This window comes from Sitophilus oryzae, unplaced genomic scaffold (genome assembly GCF_002938485.1).
Source record: "Sitophilus oryzae breed Bouriz unplaced genomic scaffold, Soryzae_2.0 scaffold_1396_pilon_pilon, whole genome shotgun sequence".
Classification (NCBI taxonomy): Eukaryota; Metazoa; Arthropoda; class Insecta; order Coleoptera; family Curculionidae; genus Sitophilus; species Sitophilus oryzae.
Genome location: NW_022146055.1, coordinates 4953639 through 4969733, shown reverse-complemented (window position 1 = coordinate 4969733; position 16095 = coordinate 4953639). Strand labels below are relative to the sequence as shown.

General features: G+C 31.7%; 1 protein-coding gene across 5 annotated transcripts in view; it reads left to right on the top strand.

Moving 5' to 3' along the window:
- Positions 1-16095, top strand: part of LOC115875917 (potassium voltage-gated channel subfamily H member 6) — a 318511-nt gene that overhangs the window by 214972 nt on the left and 87444 nt on the right. For all 5 annotated transcript variants that reach the window (XM_030891499.1, XM_030891500.1, XM_030891497.1 and 2 more), the window contains exon 10: positions 12988-13169. In XM_030891499.1, the coding sequence (XP_030747359.1) occupies positions 12988-13169 (182 nt within the window). The remainder of the gene's footprint in view (positions 1-12987; positions 13170-16095) is intronic.

The window sequence follows — 16095 nt, the reverse complement described above, 5'->3', positions numbered from 1 at the left end:
AATATACTCGCAAATAATATTTTCTTAAATTATTGAAGCGAAAATTCTTTACGCGTGCTGGGAGTATCTCTATACAGGGTGAATCTTAAATAAGTGCAAATATTTCGACCCCAGAAATACGTTTATGAAGTTTTTTTGGCGGAAAAAAAATTGAAAATTTGGATTTTTTTTGAAAAAGTTTTTGTAAACTTATTTAATTCTTAGTTAAAAACATAATATTTAATATGGAAACATAGGTAGTAGATTAAGTTTAGAAGAAATAAAACCCAGAAAAGATCCAATGGTTCTCAAAATTTAAGCAAAAAATATATTGTTTTTAATTATCAAATTAAAATATCTCAATAATTTTGGACTTATTTGAAAAACCGCAAAGAGAAAATATATTCCTTTTATCGAGATCTACCAGCCCTGAAAATATTTGCACTTATTTAAGACTCACCCTGTATAAGTCACGAGTAAGTAAAACAAATTTACTTCTCAACACTTTTCACAACAAAACAAGAAGTATTTTAAATTCTTGTTTTTGTCTGTTGCAAAACTAATTATTAATATTTTAAATGCATGTCACGACTAGCTTCAAATAATAACAGGATCAAATTATAGTCTCAATTAAAATTCCAAAATGAACAAAACGTTCTAGAGCTTTGCACTTTTTTAATAAAAAAAAATGGAAAATACAGTAATTCTGGCTTTTATGTTCAGAGGACATAAGCTGTAATTTCTGTCAATGATCAAAGCACCATTTACTGCGCTCGAATCGTGCTATTTATTTGCCAACAACATATTACGATGGCCCTATATTGTATGTCGCTCTATCGAGGCGTAAAAAACGATTTTTTGACACCAAAATCACTAAATTCAATAATGAAATTTAAACCCACTTGCTCACTAAATTTAAAAATAAAATTTAAACCGAACAACAATTTGTAATTGATTTAGGAAATATTTTTAAATCTATTTGGAATTAAAGATACAATAAGAAATTTTACAATCTTAAAAAAATACTATAATACAGGGTGGCGCCTCTCATACGCCGCGGATGCTCCAAGGAGAACGACAGTTTGTATTGAAATGAAATTTTGTGAATGTATGTTAATTCAGAGCACTTTTTAAAAATATAGAGAGTTCTACAGGGTGTCCCCAATTTGTAATGTAATATATATTAATTGATTTGGGGAGAAAAATAAAGGAGAGATTTATAAGAGAAGTATATGACTAAAATGTAAGGGTTTTGACATATTTCACATTTTCTAGAAATAAAGAACTATTTTTAAATTGAAATAAAAGCTACCTAAATTGAATTTTACCCGATATAGCCTAATATGTAGTTAAATTAACTATTGTACTTTAAATCAAATTAAAACTTGATTCAAAAAATTATACAGTGTGAAACAAAATTAATATTGAACATTGGCCACCTTTAAAAGCATGTTACTCTTTTATTTTAAATTTAACACCCAGTATATTATTCCGATATTCAATGGAGAATTCATGTCTCTTCAAATTACTGTTAAGGTTGCCTACCCCTCAAACAAAGTTTTTCTTAGATATTTTCATTTACATGATTTGATCTTTATTATGTGACAAAATCTAGGTGGCTGTGATATGGTCTGACGTTACTTCAACATAGCTGTCTAATAAGTCCAACATTAACAACTAGTTATCATTTTGTGTCATAAGCTTATCACTTAAATGCTCCTGATTTTATCTACTCTGGTTTTTTTTTATGGGAATATGTTAAAGACAGTGTTTACAAAACTCGACAAACTTTTGTCGACAACATGAGAGAAATTATTGTAGCTGCTTTTTGAGGTAGAACTCCACATAAAATTATGCGTTTTAAAATGACAAGATCCTTTTGAAAAGACAATCATTTTAGGCAGTTAACAGAGGAAAAAAAGCATTTTGAGTATTCGATTTCATCTAGCTAATTCTTACGCATAAGCGTATCATTGATTGATAGGACAAAATATTTAATATTTCGGCTAAAATGTAATATTTTTTGATGATTTAAAATTCATTTGAAAGGTAGAATCAACAGCTATCATATTTTGGAACTTGTTTGATTTTTGTCAGAAAATTCAGGGGTCTTTGAGATTTCTAAATAAAAAATGATAAGGTCCATTTTTATAGGTGATTACCCAAGCTTCACTTTTTTATCCGACCATACCAATAGGTATGGTAGGCTATTAGGATCGGCAAAAAAAAAAGTTTTTTTAATTTCACTCGAAATGAGTTACTTGGGTCATAAATAACTTAAATACAAAATATGTTCATGGTGTCTGTCTGTCTGTCTCTCTGTCTGTCTGTCCGTCTGTCCGTCTGTTTCATGATAACTCAAAACCCGCTAAACAGATTTTAACCAAATTTGGCACAAAAATACTGTGGCACCCGAGAATCTGGCCATTAGTTTTTGGTGGGGGTGGGGGGTTGGTAAGGGGGTATGGGAGGGGGTTAAACGTTTTAAAAAATCGTAACTCTAAAATTACAGTAGCTAGCGAAACGCGGTTTTCAAATTAAGATTAGGAATAATATTTGCAACAAAATTTGTAATAACATCAAAATCAGTCGCAGTTTTCGAGATATTAACATATTTTAGTATGGGCGGCTATACGTGCCTCCGGGCGCCAATTTTTTAAGAAAACTTTTGTAAATTGCATATTTTGGCACATATTTGCGCAAACGGATTTTTCGGTCATTTGGATCCATTTTTTCAGCTAAAGCTGGCCGAGCACGGTGTTATAATTTTTCACCTAAAATTATCCCAAAAGGTACATGATCCGCCTGAAAAGTTCCGGTCGACGAATTAAGCCGTGGTTGGAATATTCCTTAAGCTAAACATCGACAAAACCAAAACCATGTGCACTCCCCTGGAAGATCACAACAGTGCTATAAAAATCGGAGAAGAACTATTGGAATATATGGCGGAATTCAATTACCTCGGCAGTTTGATTTCGGAAAAGGCCAATATTGACTCTGAAATTCAGCACAGGATTAGCAGCGCCTTAAGAGCATTCTAGCACAAAGTTTTCTACAATTTTGACTTGAGTACAAAAACGAAACTTGCAGTGTACCGAGCAATTATAATTCCCACCATGTTATATGGGAGCGAAACGTGGATGGCCATACCGCCGACACATGAACGCATTAAACAAGTTGTAACAGAGACACCTTAGAAAAAACTAACTGCGAGAGTGTTTGAGTCACGATTCCAAATTCCGCTTAAGATGGGCTGGTCACGTATGCAGAATGCAAGAAAACCGCATACCAAAATCTCTGCTTTACGGTGAGCTTGTAGACGGTAAGAGGAGGCCGGGTGGACAAGCAGCTCACAATAGAACTCAATGGAGAAGAATTGTAAACTCAGTTAACAGCGACAACCAAAAAGTAAAGAGGCAACAAAGCAATGAGATTTTTGAATGTCCGGAGTGCGGTAGGCAGATACCATCACTTACCGGTCTTTTCAGTCACAGAAAAGCTCATGAAAGAAAACGCCTTGCGTGACCATCTTCTGATGCGTGTCGAATACTCGTCAACGAGTAATGGTAGTAGTATGTATGTATGGTTGGAATATCCATTTACTTGATTAAAAGTTATTGTAGCATGTTTATGAACATAAGGCAGTAGATTGTAATAATGTATCATCGAAAATCTCGAATCAGGATTTTCTGCATTCGATCAATTTACAAACAATAAGTCTATTTTTTCACAGACAGATAAATTTTAATAATTTCGATGAGTCTCTATTAAATACTACTGACTAAACTATACAATCCATAAACATTCTTTTTAAATAATTTAAGCAGATCCATAATTTACATTATGGATCTACACGGCTAGCATGAAATAATAATAGAGTCAGATTACTTAAAACTTAAAATGGCAAAAAGTGAAAGCTTTCTAGAGCTTTATACATTTTTAATTAATAAAAAAGGAAAACAAACTTTAATGCTGAGTTTTTATGCTCATAAAGCTCAGCTATAAATACTCTCAAATAGTCAAAGCAATTAGTTCTCTCGAATCATACTTTTCATTTGCCGATAAAAGACAAATATTCCACTGACGGAAAAAAATCCGCTTTATTAAACATTATTAAGTAAACTTTGCAAGGATTATATTACGTTTTTATACTACAATGGATTATTTGTACCGTAAAATTTAAGCCCATTTGCATCGATATTCATTCATTTTTTTTACGCTGTAAAAAACTTTATTGGTTATAACAGCAATTTATACGTTGACTGTTATATCACGAAAGTGAAATCCAAAAACATGTTAAGGAGATTTCATGTCTTATAGGTATCATTATTTTTTTATTCATTAGTATTTATTATTATTGTATTTATTAGTTTTTTTTTCGATCATACTGTATTAAGTACTAAAATAATGGGTAAACTAAAATAATCTAAAAACCGATTTTTTAAATTGCAATAGATTGAAATTTAAATCTATTTCCATTATTGCATTCCAGCTATTTTAATGATCAGAAATTAAAGATAAAGATCAATAGTTTCAATACAGTTATAATTGAATTGGCATTGCATTTATAAGTCTATATTAAATTGGGAATAAAATGTCAGTGCAAATTTATTTATTTTGAGACAAATAATTCCTAGAGAATAGCCCAGATCCAAAACCATTAAATATTTATAGTCTGTTTTGTGAAAATGAACTTAAAAATCCCGTTAAAACCAGTTTTTAATTTGTGTAAAAGTAAAAATGTTTTGGTGTATTGTGGTGATTTAGTGTTTTATGTTGCTGTGTACCAAAGGTTCCAAGCCCCAACTGTAATAATATAATGCCATGTTATCAAGAAATTATGTTTTTTAAATAAAAACTAAAAAAGATTCCAAAATTTTTTTTAATTCCAAATTTTCAATTTTTTTTCGCAAAGAAAAAACTTATAATCGTCGTGTTTCTAGGGTCGAAATATACTACCCTTATAAATATTTGCACTTATTTAAGACTTACCCTGTATAAATCATATACATCAGCTAGGTCACTACTATTGTCAACCATATATTTTTAAGCCATACTATCTTATACCATAAGAATCGAAAAAAAAATCGGCGTCAGGATTGACTTGAAAATCAAGATTGCTGTTATTTTATATTTAATATTCCTTTACACGCGCTTTGTTTGTCTACATAAGTATTTGCGTGGGGTATTTTAATACACCAATTAATTTGAATGAGAAGATATTAAAAAAATGTGTATCAGGTACATCGGAATTGTGTAAAACATATTTATTTACAGTTTATATCAAATAAACTTTTAGTCACGTCGTTAAGCTTTACCGGCACGCGTTTCCCACTTTTATATATTTTCTTTTAATCAAAATATTTTAGGAAAAATAAATTAATTATAAATATATAAACAGTTATTATTTACATCGACAAAACTCGCCTTCTTAACAGCACTTACAGGACATTACTACTGTTCAAAATATTCTGTTAAAGTTGCGATGAGTTTTTTACGGCTATTAAGCTATATTGTACACTTCGCATTAAAAGAGGATCTAAAAAGAACAATGTTCGACTGCAAGGTCTGCTGGCCAATTTAAACCAAAAACTGGTAATACAAAACTAAAGTATCAAAACGAATGACAATGTCAGGAAGTAAAAAATAAATGCGGCAACTTGACATTTTTACAGCAGAGCTAACACCTGAATAACCAGCGCGAAATTTAAATTTCAGTTAGTCAGCACGGCGCCGAATATGTCCATGGCTGACAACAATGAATTTAAAAATCGCGCCCTCGATTACGTAACTAAAAGTTTAATTGATATGACATTTACTTAAATTATAACAATTATTATAAACATTAAAAAACTTGTAAATTGTAACTAAATATAAATTGCTAGAATTTTCCGAGTCAGAAACTGACTTGGCCTGATTTACTAGACCATTGTTGATGGATTTTACATATTCATTTGCTGCACTTGAGGCAGCTAACTTGGTTTTCCTGTCGTGATTTCTGGGATATAAATTAATAACACCTTGCTTTGTTTTGAAATTTTTGAACATTTTTGCACATATTTTAAGATTTTAAGTATTTTAGCAGATATTGATGGTTTCTCAACATCTAAAATAGGATGTTCATAAAGTATTTCTTAATTGTTGGTGACGCGATCTCCTAGCACACACACACCTACACAATACGTTTAAAGAATACACGAAGCCACATGTAATTTTGACATTAACTCACCAAGATATCTGAGTAAAATTTCGCGAGTACTGGAAGGTTAAAATTATATGCAAAATGTCATCCATCGTCATTTCCCAGCCAAATGGATGCCGTTTGTTTAACGTTGTACCGTATTTTTTCAACTATTTTATTTATAGATACTTGATTTAAAAAATCAACAGTTTCCTCAAAGTTTACAGAATTAAAAATACATTTAAGCTTCATTCAGAACCTCGAAATCAGTGGAATAAATTAGTAGTTTCAATTAGCCGTAGAAGTTTGTTCACCTAATTTTAATGTAAGCATTCAGAACGTCATAATTAGTGGTAGTAATTTTCAATTATTGGAAAAAGTTAACAAACTTTTGACTTTTCCACTAATTATACTTCAAAATTTGCGAGGAATGTCATTTTGGCCTTTGATTATCACCCGTCCAGAAAAATTTTGGTTAGAAATCAAAAGTTTATTGTTTTATAAGCTAAATATTATGCTTTCTCTGTGGATACAACAGACTACCGCAAGCTGTTGCTAGGATATTTTATTAATTTTAATTATATTTTTTAGACATTGTGAATGATCGTAAACTAAAAAGTATAAAGTGTAATTGAAACCATTACTTTATTCCACTAATTACGAGGTTCTGAATGAAGCTTTAATTCTAAAAACTTTGGTTTCAGTGAGGTTTTAATTGAATTAACGTTTATTTACAAATACTACATCGTAAATAAACTGTATATATGTGATTTTGTAGTTAGGCTATTGTGAGCCTGTTTGAATAATAAATAAATAAATAAATATTTACACTATCTAATTAAAAGCCCACATAGCTATCAAATCAGGCCACGTCGCCGTTATTAATAATTACCAACATATATTTTCATTCAAACCGATTACTTGACCTATACAGGGTCCGGCAATAGTGCGTCGGGCATCTGTAGCTCCTAGAATAAAAAACTTGGAAATGTTGTTTCAGCGCAAACCTTAATAACTTTCTTGTTTCCTCTAATAAATTATGGTATTATTTAAAACGTATCATGTGTTTGTCACGATTAGAATCAAATAATGCCCAGCACATGAAAAATAAAGCTTTAATACACAAAGCCGTAAAACAGAGGAAAGCTAGTAGTAATTCTAGCATGTTCATGGTCATAGGACAAAGCTATAATAATTATATGGTTGAAGCACCATTTATTCTTTCTGTTCATTCCTTTAATTTACCAACGAAAGTCGATTTCTTCGTTAAGCGAAAAATAGTAATTGGACTCAACTATAAAGATCTAAGAACCTTTAAACCTGTAACTTTTTATTGCTACAATAATTACTTCTATCTTCAGAAATCTAACAATCGAAATAAAAACAACTAGAGAAAATTCACATAATTTATTAGGAGATATTAAACTATTTTTTTTAAATATTATTGAAATTCTTGCATCAGTTACACATATAACGTTATTTTCTGTTTTACGACTCAAGTAAGACTTTGACAGACGATGGCAGAAAAAGAGGCAGATGTCAATACAAATCCAGTTACTTCACTAACAAAAGTTTCTAATTTTTTTAAGTTAACTATGGATAGGTTTATATATAAATCCGTCATGGCGTCGTCTCTTGTTTTTTAACCAGTCTTATTGGTTTATTTAAAAAATGACAGATCATATTTCAACATGATTAGAGTGACGGAACGTTGAAAGATGTATTGACGCATATGCGTATGAACTCGACTTAAAATTTTTGAATTTGTCTTACTAAATCAAAGATTATAATTTATGTAAAAGTCTTTGAATAAGAAGACTAAGGAAGGAGCATAATGCTATCCATGTATACATGCATGGTGGGCAGAAAAAGGACTCTAGGGTGGGGATCCATGACAGTTCCGTTTAACATTCATTTGACACATTTGAATTTGATTTGAAATTTTGTGGATTTGTCAGTCTTTACGGAGCTTATTTTATGTTATTTATTATTTATTCTACTACTGATAGTTGTATAAAGGTAGTAAATCTAGATGGAAATTGTGGCAGAACTTAAATTAACAGTGACACTATCGCGATTTATCGAAAAAGACTCTAAAATAGTTGGTTGTGTAGCGTGCAGTAGATCTCGGCAAAAATTGAGTGAAATAATGGAACAACTTTTCGCTAGTAAGTGACTATATAATATACATACGTGTAGTAAACCGGTCATTTATGAAATTCGCTTAAATTAACTAATTATATATTTTTTCTTGCATTTTTGCTTTTATTTACTACTTGTCAAAGATTAGATGTCAAATAATTTAGAGACGTCAATTTGACTTACCTGCTTCAGTAGCGCATCGGATGTTTGTGTTAATAAATAATTATTATAACTTAAAACAACAAATTATTGAGTCTACCCCACGTCTACCCTTCATCATAGTTTTACATTTTTTAAATAAAATTAGAACGGCACTGATAAACCGGAATTTGTCGGCCATATTTGAGTCCCATCGCGGTGGACCTAAGATTTTTGATATACTCCTTCTTTAGTCTTCTTATTCAAAGGTCAAATTATGTCAAATAACCTGCGTTCAGGAAAATAATAAACATTTTCGAATTCCTTTTGCACTTTGGTTCGTGTTATTATAGTCTGTCCAACGAGAAGATCCATGACAGTGATAGATGTGTCTGTCATTTTAATTTCAAAGTAGTTTATTTTATTTTACAAAGAAATAAGTTGGTACAACTGGAACGCATAGCAGGAAATATTTAAAATTTGACTGACAAGTGATTACTTCAAAATATTGTGAAAAAAAACTGCATAAAACTGAAAAAATGTAATCGAGTTATTTTATTTAATCAAAACGGTATGTGTTAATACAAAACAAACACGAACAAGACACCATATACCAAAAAAATAGAAAAAAAAAACTATTTCTTACTTTCAAGCTTTATGAAACTTCCCGCATTTATGATTATATTTATCAATATAACTTATACATATATACAAATACAAATTTGTTATATTCCACAGGAATAAATAAAACAACATAAATAAAACAAACTATTTTATTAATAATAATACTTACCAAATTTTATACCTTAAAGGTTGATTAATTAACTTTAATCTTAATATTTTTAAACCAGTACCTTTTGACATTATTTTTCTGCAGTACTAAAATCCATTATTTACCTATCGTGTGATGTCGATATTTTACAGCTACTCCAGTTTTTAGTATGTGTTTAGTATGGTCCTACTATATTCGAGATGCACTTATCTACGACAAGATGGTATACGAACTTTATTGAGGGTAACTTTATTGGTGTATAAGACTTTCTGCTTGGGCAGCGAGTATTAACCATACACTGTGCTCTGGGTCTATAGTTAATTTTCACTCAATTTTTCCTCCACTTGACTTCAAAAGACACAAAACACAGGTAATAACACGAATCAAAATGCATCATCTTCCAAAACGCAGGGTATTTGACAAAGTTGACACAAGTTGACACAAAATTATAACCTATAATTTGGCAAGACTTTGACAAGCGTCAAAAATCTAAAGGCGAGTTTATACGCATCGGCGTCCGTTTGTCGTTCATCGTTCCGTCAAACCAATAAAATTGAAATACGATCTGTCATTTTTGAAATAAGCCAATAAAACTGGTTAAAAACAACAAGAGACGACGCATGACGGATTTATATTTAAACCCATCCATAGTTAACTTAAAAATTATTAGAAACTTTTTTTAGTAAAATAAATAGATTGGTATGGGACGTCATCTGTTTTTCTTCTGTCATCGTCTGTCGAAATCTTACCTGAGAAAAAAAACAGAGTTTACGTACGTTTTGTTTTTTAAAGTTAAGTGGAGAAAAAATCGAAGAAAACTTAAGTGTAGACCCAGAGCACAGTTTATATTCGGTGCGCAGAGAGTTGTATTAGTCAAAATTAGCAGCGCCTCAAGAGCATTCTGGAAATTAAAAGACAGGGTTTTCTACAATCATGACTTGGGCACAAAAAGGAAACTTGCAATGTACCGAGCAATAATAATCCCTACCATGTTATATAGAAGCGAAACCTGGCCGTAACGCTGACACACGAGCGCATTAGACCAGTTGCAACAGAGACACCTTAGACAACTGTTAAGAATCAAATGGTACCACCATGTCTCCAACGTAGCAGTCCATGATTACTAAATTTCGCTTAAGATGGGCTGGCCACGTATGCAGGATGCAAGAAAACCGCCTACCGAAATCTCTTCTTTACGGTGAACTTGTAGAGGGTAAGAGGAAACCGGGTGGACAACTCAAAAGATACAAAGATATTTTCCATGAAAACTTAAAGGGGATAAGTATGCAGCATCAGTGGGAGGAAGCAGCGCACAGTAGAACGCAATTGAGGAGAATTGTAAACTCAGTTAACAACGATAACCAAAAAGTAAAGAGGCAACAAAGTAATGGGATTTTTGAATGTCCGGAGTGCGGAAGAGAGATAACATCACGTATCGGGCTTTTCAGTGACAGAAAAGCTCATGAAATAAAACGCCTTACGTAACCTAAGATAAAGTTCATTAACTTTTAAGGTATAATATTCAGTATCTGTGAATTATTTAAATTATTATTAATAAAATATGTTTTTCTATTTATGTTGTACGTGGTGTTTTGTTTAATATATAGGGTGGCCCATCGAAAACGTTCCGCAAGGCATAACGGCCAGGGTATTATTTTTTTCATAAAATCCAAAAACACGTCAATTTTGTTTGTGAGGGGGACAACTTTTGCCCCAAAAATGATTGCAAAATCTTCAACCCTCTGAGCGGGGGTGTCATCCCCGAACTTTTTTCAAATGGGAAGGGGGGTCAAGTGGCGCCGCAATGAAAAGAGCTTTCTATTCTCTATATTTCCCCGCCTCCTCTATATTTCCCCGCCTCGTTTTTGAAAATCGGTCGAGGCATTGAGAAAATATGAAGGATTGAAATTTGAAAAGAGTTTATTTAAAATTTTATCAGAGTAAATGATAAGGATAAATTCCTTTGACCAATCTGAGTTTTTTTCTTATTATTTCTAGATGTTTAGCATTTTTTCACGTGCCACAATGTTTAACGATCAGGTGCGGTAGTTTATAGATAGCTGTTCTGTGACTTGTGCGTTGAAGTTCTTCTCAATATCGTTAAACTGACCCACAATAGAATTTCCAAAAATACCAGCACACACATTCAATTTCTGAGGGTTTTGTGTGTTCACCTCGTGAAAAACCCTGGGGTTGTCCTCAGCCCAGTACCGACAACTGTGCCGATTAACTACATCGTTCAAAAAGAAAGTACACTCATCCAAAAAACACACATTAAATAGGAAATTATTATCATTCGCCACTCATTCACTCATAGTTTCACAAAATTGCAAGCGACGATCAAAATTGTCTTGGTTGAGTTCTTGTACCACCTGAATTTTGTACGGGTGGAACTTGTTTTTTTTAATATCCTTTTGACATTTTTGTACGATTCACACCGGTCTCATTGGCTAATTTTCTTGTACTCAGCGTACTATCCATGGCAACTTGGCCCAATACGAATACCTCCATAGCTTCATTTACTACAGGATTTTCCCTCTGCCTTTTTTTATTCATAACAAAACCAGTTTCTTGAAATTTTGCTACTAACTCGCGAACAATTTTGCCATAAAGGTGTTTGTCAGGATGGCCTTCGTTCAATATCTGCGCAAACCGATTGCCACATTCATTATTTTTAAAATAAAGTTCGATTATTTCCACTTTTTCTGCAAGTCAATTTTTGCAACACCATAATAATTGTCAAAAAGTTAAACGATATTGAGAAGAACTTCAACTCATAAGTCACAGAACAGCTATCTAGCAACTACCTCACCTGATCGTTCAACCTTGTGGCAAGTGAAAAAATGCGTAAACATCCAAAAATAATTAGAAAAAACAGCAAATTGGTCGAAGGAATTTGCCCTTATCATTTACTCTGATAAATGTTTAAATAAACTTTTCAAATTTCAATCCTTCATATTTTCTCAATGACTCGACCGATTTTCAAAAACGAAGTTGGAAAGTATAGAGAATAGAAAGCTCTTTTCATTGCGGTATCACTTGACCCCCCTTTTTTTGAAAAAAATTGGGGGATGACACCCCCGCTTAGAGGGTTGAAGATTTTGGTTTGGTTTGGTTTGGTTTTATTATATGGTTAATTATTTTTGGGGCAAAAGTTGTCTTCCCCTCACAAACAAAATTGACGTGTTTTTGAATTTTCTGAAAAAAAATTACCCTGGCCGTTATGCCTTGCTGAACGTTTTCGATGGGCCACCCTGTATAGGTACCCTTGTTTGTTTTGTATTAACGCACACCGTAAAATTTTTATTTTCAAGTGCAATAACTCGATTAGATTTTTTTCAGTTTTTTAGAGTTTTTTGATAATATTTTGAAGTAATTTGTTGCTAAAATTTTAAATATATTAATTTCTTGCTTTGCGTTCCAATTGTACCAACTTATTTCTTTGTAAAATAAAATAAACTACTATGAAATTAAAATGGCAGACACATCTATCACTGTCAAGGATTTTGTCGTTGGACAGACTATATCTGGAGGTATAATACTAACGTAGTTAATATAAATAGTAAACGTTTTGAAGCCAAATAATACTCAAACTAAAAATTAAAATAAAATTGAATTGTTTAAAATATTTATAATATAATAAAAGTGGCTTAAAACGATTTTTAAAATATATTTTATATTTTTATAAATTTATTTTTTTTATATTTTTTGGGAATGTTTATGATTTCGTTGTCACTCACTCTAACATGTTATTAACAAATATTTTTCCTTCCAGTTGACGTGACATTTATAATCGACATACTCATCAATTTTCGAACGACGTATGTCTCCGGAAACGACGAGATCGTCTCGGATCCGGGCAAGATAGCGATTCATTATTTGAAAGGCTGGTTTCTAATAGACCTGGTGGCGGCCGTTCCATTCGACTTGCTCTTCTTCGGCAGCAACACTGACGAGGTAAGTGAACTGCGTGTTTCTGTTGCATTTGTCGAAATTGTTTAGGTTTACCTTACGTTACAGCTACATTTCTGATAAAGTGTTTACTATATAGCCTTGACTACGGATATAATTTTCAATGAATGTTTTAGTATGAAAACTCCCTTGGATAAAAGTTGATAAATTAATATAATTTAACGTCGGTAACATCCCTAGATCATATATACTTACGTGGATACATAAATAAATATGGAAACTAACTCAAATATACAGGGTGGTCCGAACTGTATTCCGGAAACTTTGGCAGCATATTCTGCAGATTAAAATAAGTGAAAAAGTTCGTATAAATGTATGTCCTAAAATGCTTTGTTTCGGAGATACAGGGTGTAGAAGTTTCACTTTTATTTCGATTTTTTCCAAATAATTTATGAAGTAATGTCAATATTTGGATGAAAATTGGTGTCTGGGAGTTTTTTGACACGAGAAATTTGATTTTCTTACCAATATGACTGCTACATGTAGAGGGCGCCACCTACATATGTTTTAGTACCTACATATTTAGTTTAGTTATTTGGCGGATTGGTTAGCGTGGTTATTTGGAGGGTGTTAATTCATTGGCTAGTTGGTTATTTGGTGGGGTTGGTTGATTTTTACTAATTTATATTTGTTTTTTATATTTTTTATCAGTGTCGAGGTTAATTGCGTTGGTTAAGTTGGTTATTTGGTGGGGTGGATAGCATTGGTTAGTCTTTATAAAATTCCTATATTTCATAAAGCCGTCAAGTGCGTCACATCAACGACGTCATACCTATTAACGGCATTTTAGTAAGCTACCGTTTAACAGCAGTTTAAGTACAGCCTTTTTTATTACATACTTAAATTCTCTGTAAAATTCTATGAATATTGATGTTAACACTCTATATCTAACATCAACCGTTTTTGAGAAAAAATTATTTAAAATTTTTGGACGAAAAAAACTACCTGTCAAAAAAATTTGTATAGCCTAAAAGTCAAATTTAGTGATTACCACAGCCACTGTGACATCAAGAGAATACATGTGGCTATCTATTTCAAAAATCAACTTGTTCAAATGTCATATAATAATGGCGGTAGCTGTCATGGAAATGAGTGATAAAAAAATTATCATAAATTATTTTTTTCAAATGGAAACCCACTTTTTTTATTTCACTAATGAAAGAGTTTTTCAATTCGTTTCTTTTTAACTAAACATGTTCCTATACCTAAAATAAATCGTTTTTAAGTTATTTAAGATAGAGTTTGAAAACTTTTATTTTCCTTAATTTTATCGAGCTTCCTTTGACATTAAATGTCCAGACAATTTATTTCCATCTGTCAGAAAACAAATTATTTGAATTTTCTATAATATAAATACTGCCTGCCTTAAGGGTTTAAAAAGTGTATTTATAAAAATATATCTCGTATTTTCGCTCTTTAGTGATATCTAATAGCTAATATTATTAATAATATTCCGTATGATCGAAAAAAAAGCGCAAAGTTGGCTTCAAAAAGATGCTGCTTATTGAACAAAGCATCACAACATGACATGGCCAGGTCCAAGCCAAATCTATTATTTTACCTCACTTGACGTTTAAAGTCATAGGCTACTGGTTAAAATCAAGAAAAATATACGTTTTAAAACTAAATCTTCAATAACTCAAAAACGATTTATTTTAGGTATAGGAACATGTAAAAAATAATTAAATCGAATCCAATTTTTTTTAAGTTTCTCAAAAACGGTGGAGTAGGGGGATACGAATTTTTGAATTTAAGCTTTTCCAGTGGACCACTTGGACTGGCAAAGTATGAGAGCGGGTGTAATTTGATGGGAGTTAAGGTGCCAGATTGACTGTACTAAAACCTATTGAACGTTTAATAAAAGTAAAATAAAGAAGGTTTGAAAAAGGCATATCGTGAAGTTGAAGACATCCTTTTTAATGCTTATCGTATGGCGTTGATATATCCACGTAATTATAATGATCTAGGGTAACATTCATTCGAATATTATTTTGCTGGGGTATATTTTATTTGTATCTTTCGTTTGCAATGTTACGTTATCTTGGGTTCGAATTTATGAAATAATTGGTGGTGATTAACATTCGTTCAAAATAAACATATAGAGAAATCCATAAAAGTTGGAGTGTACGTCTTCAAAGACCTCGAAATTATTACCAAATTCAATTTCTAATAAATAAAATAATTCATATCAGATTTGGGGAGCGCGTTTTTCTTTTTCTAATAATCCTTTATATCTTGGTTAAAACGGCACACTGGCACTGTGGCATCAAGTAAACTGATTAGCCGATAAAAAAGGCTTTATGTTGGTAGTCATGGCAAATGTTGCCGGTTGTCATGCGATTTTTCCTTAAAAATCTGATATTTTATTTTTTATATATTAAAATGCCAAAACCATTATACAGGGTGCTACAAATTCGAGGTACGAGCATTGGTATATCGGTAACCGTAATAGATACGAAGATTATTAAATTGGGGCAAAGTTGCTCCTTGGCATGTTCATCAAGATGCCATCAAAAAAGTTTTGAAAATTTCAAGGATTGCTGGGTTTTTTGGAAAAAACGATTTTTTTTGAAAATCAATTTTATTTTTTTCTGTCGTTACTTTTTAAAAAATCAAAAAACTAATTGCACATTCTTATTAGTAAGCCACTTTATTGGGGCTTTCTGATGGTATTTTTAGATTTTAAATTAGCTGATAATTTGTGAGATTCAGAGGCCAACTTAATTTTGTTAAATACGGACCTGAATTTTTTATTTGAGATTTTGAAAGAACTCGGTCTACTGAGTACAATGATATGCCACACTTATACTTATTTTTGGTTTCGGTACCTTAGCAATAACAAAACTATTTTATTGTTATTTAAAATAATTTCAAGTCCGATTCTGGTTTTTCAATTTATTTAATCGGATTA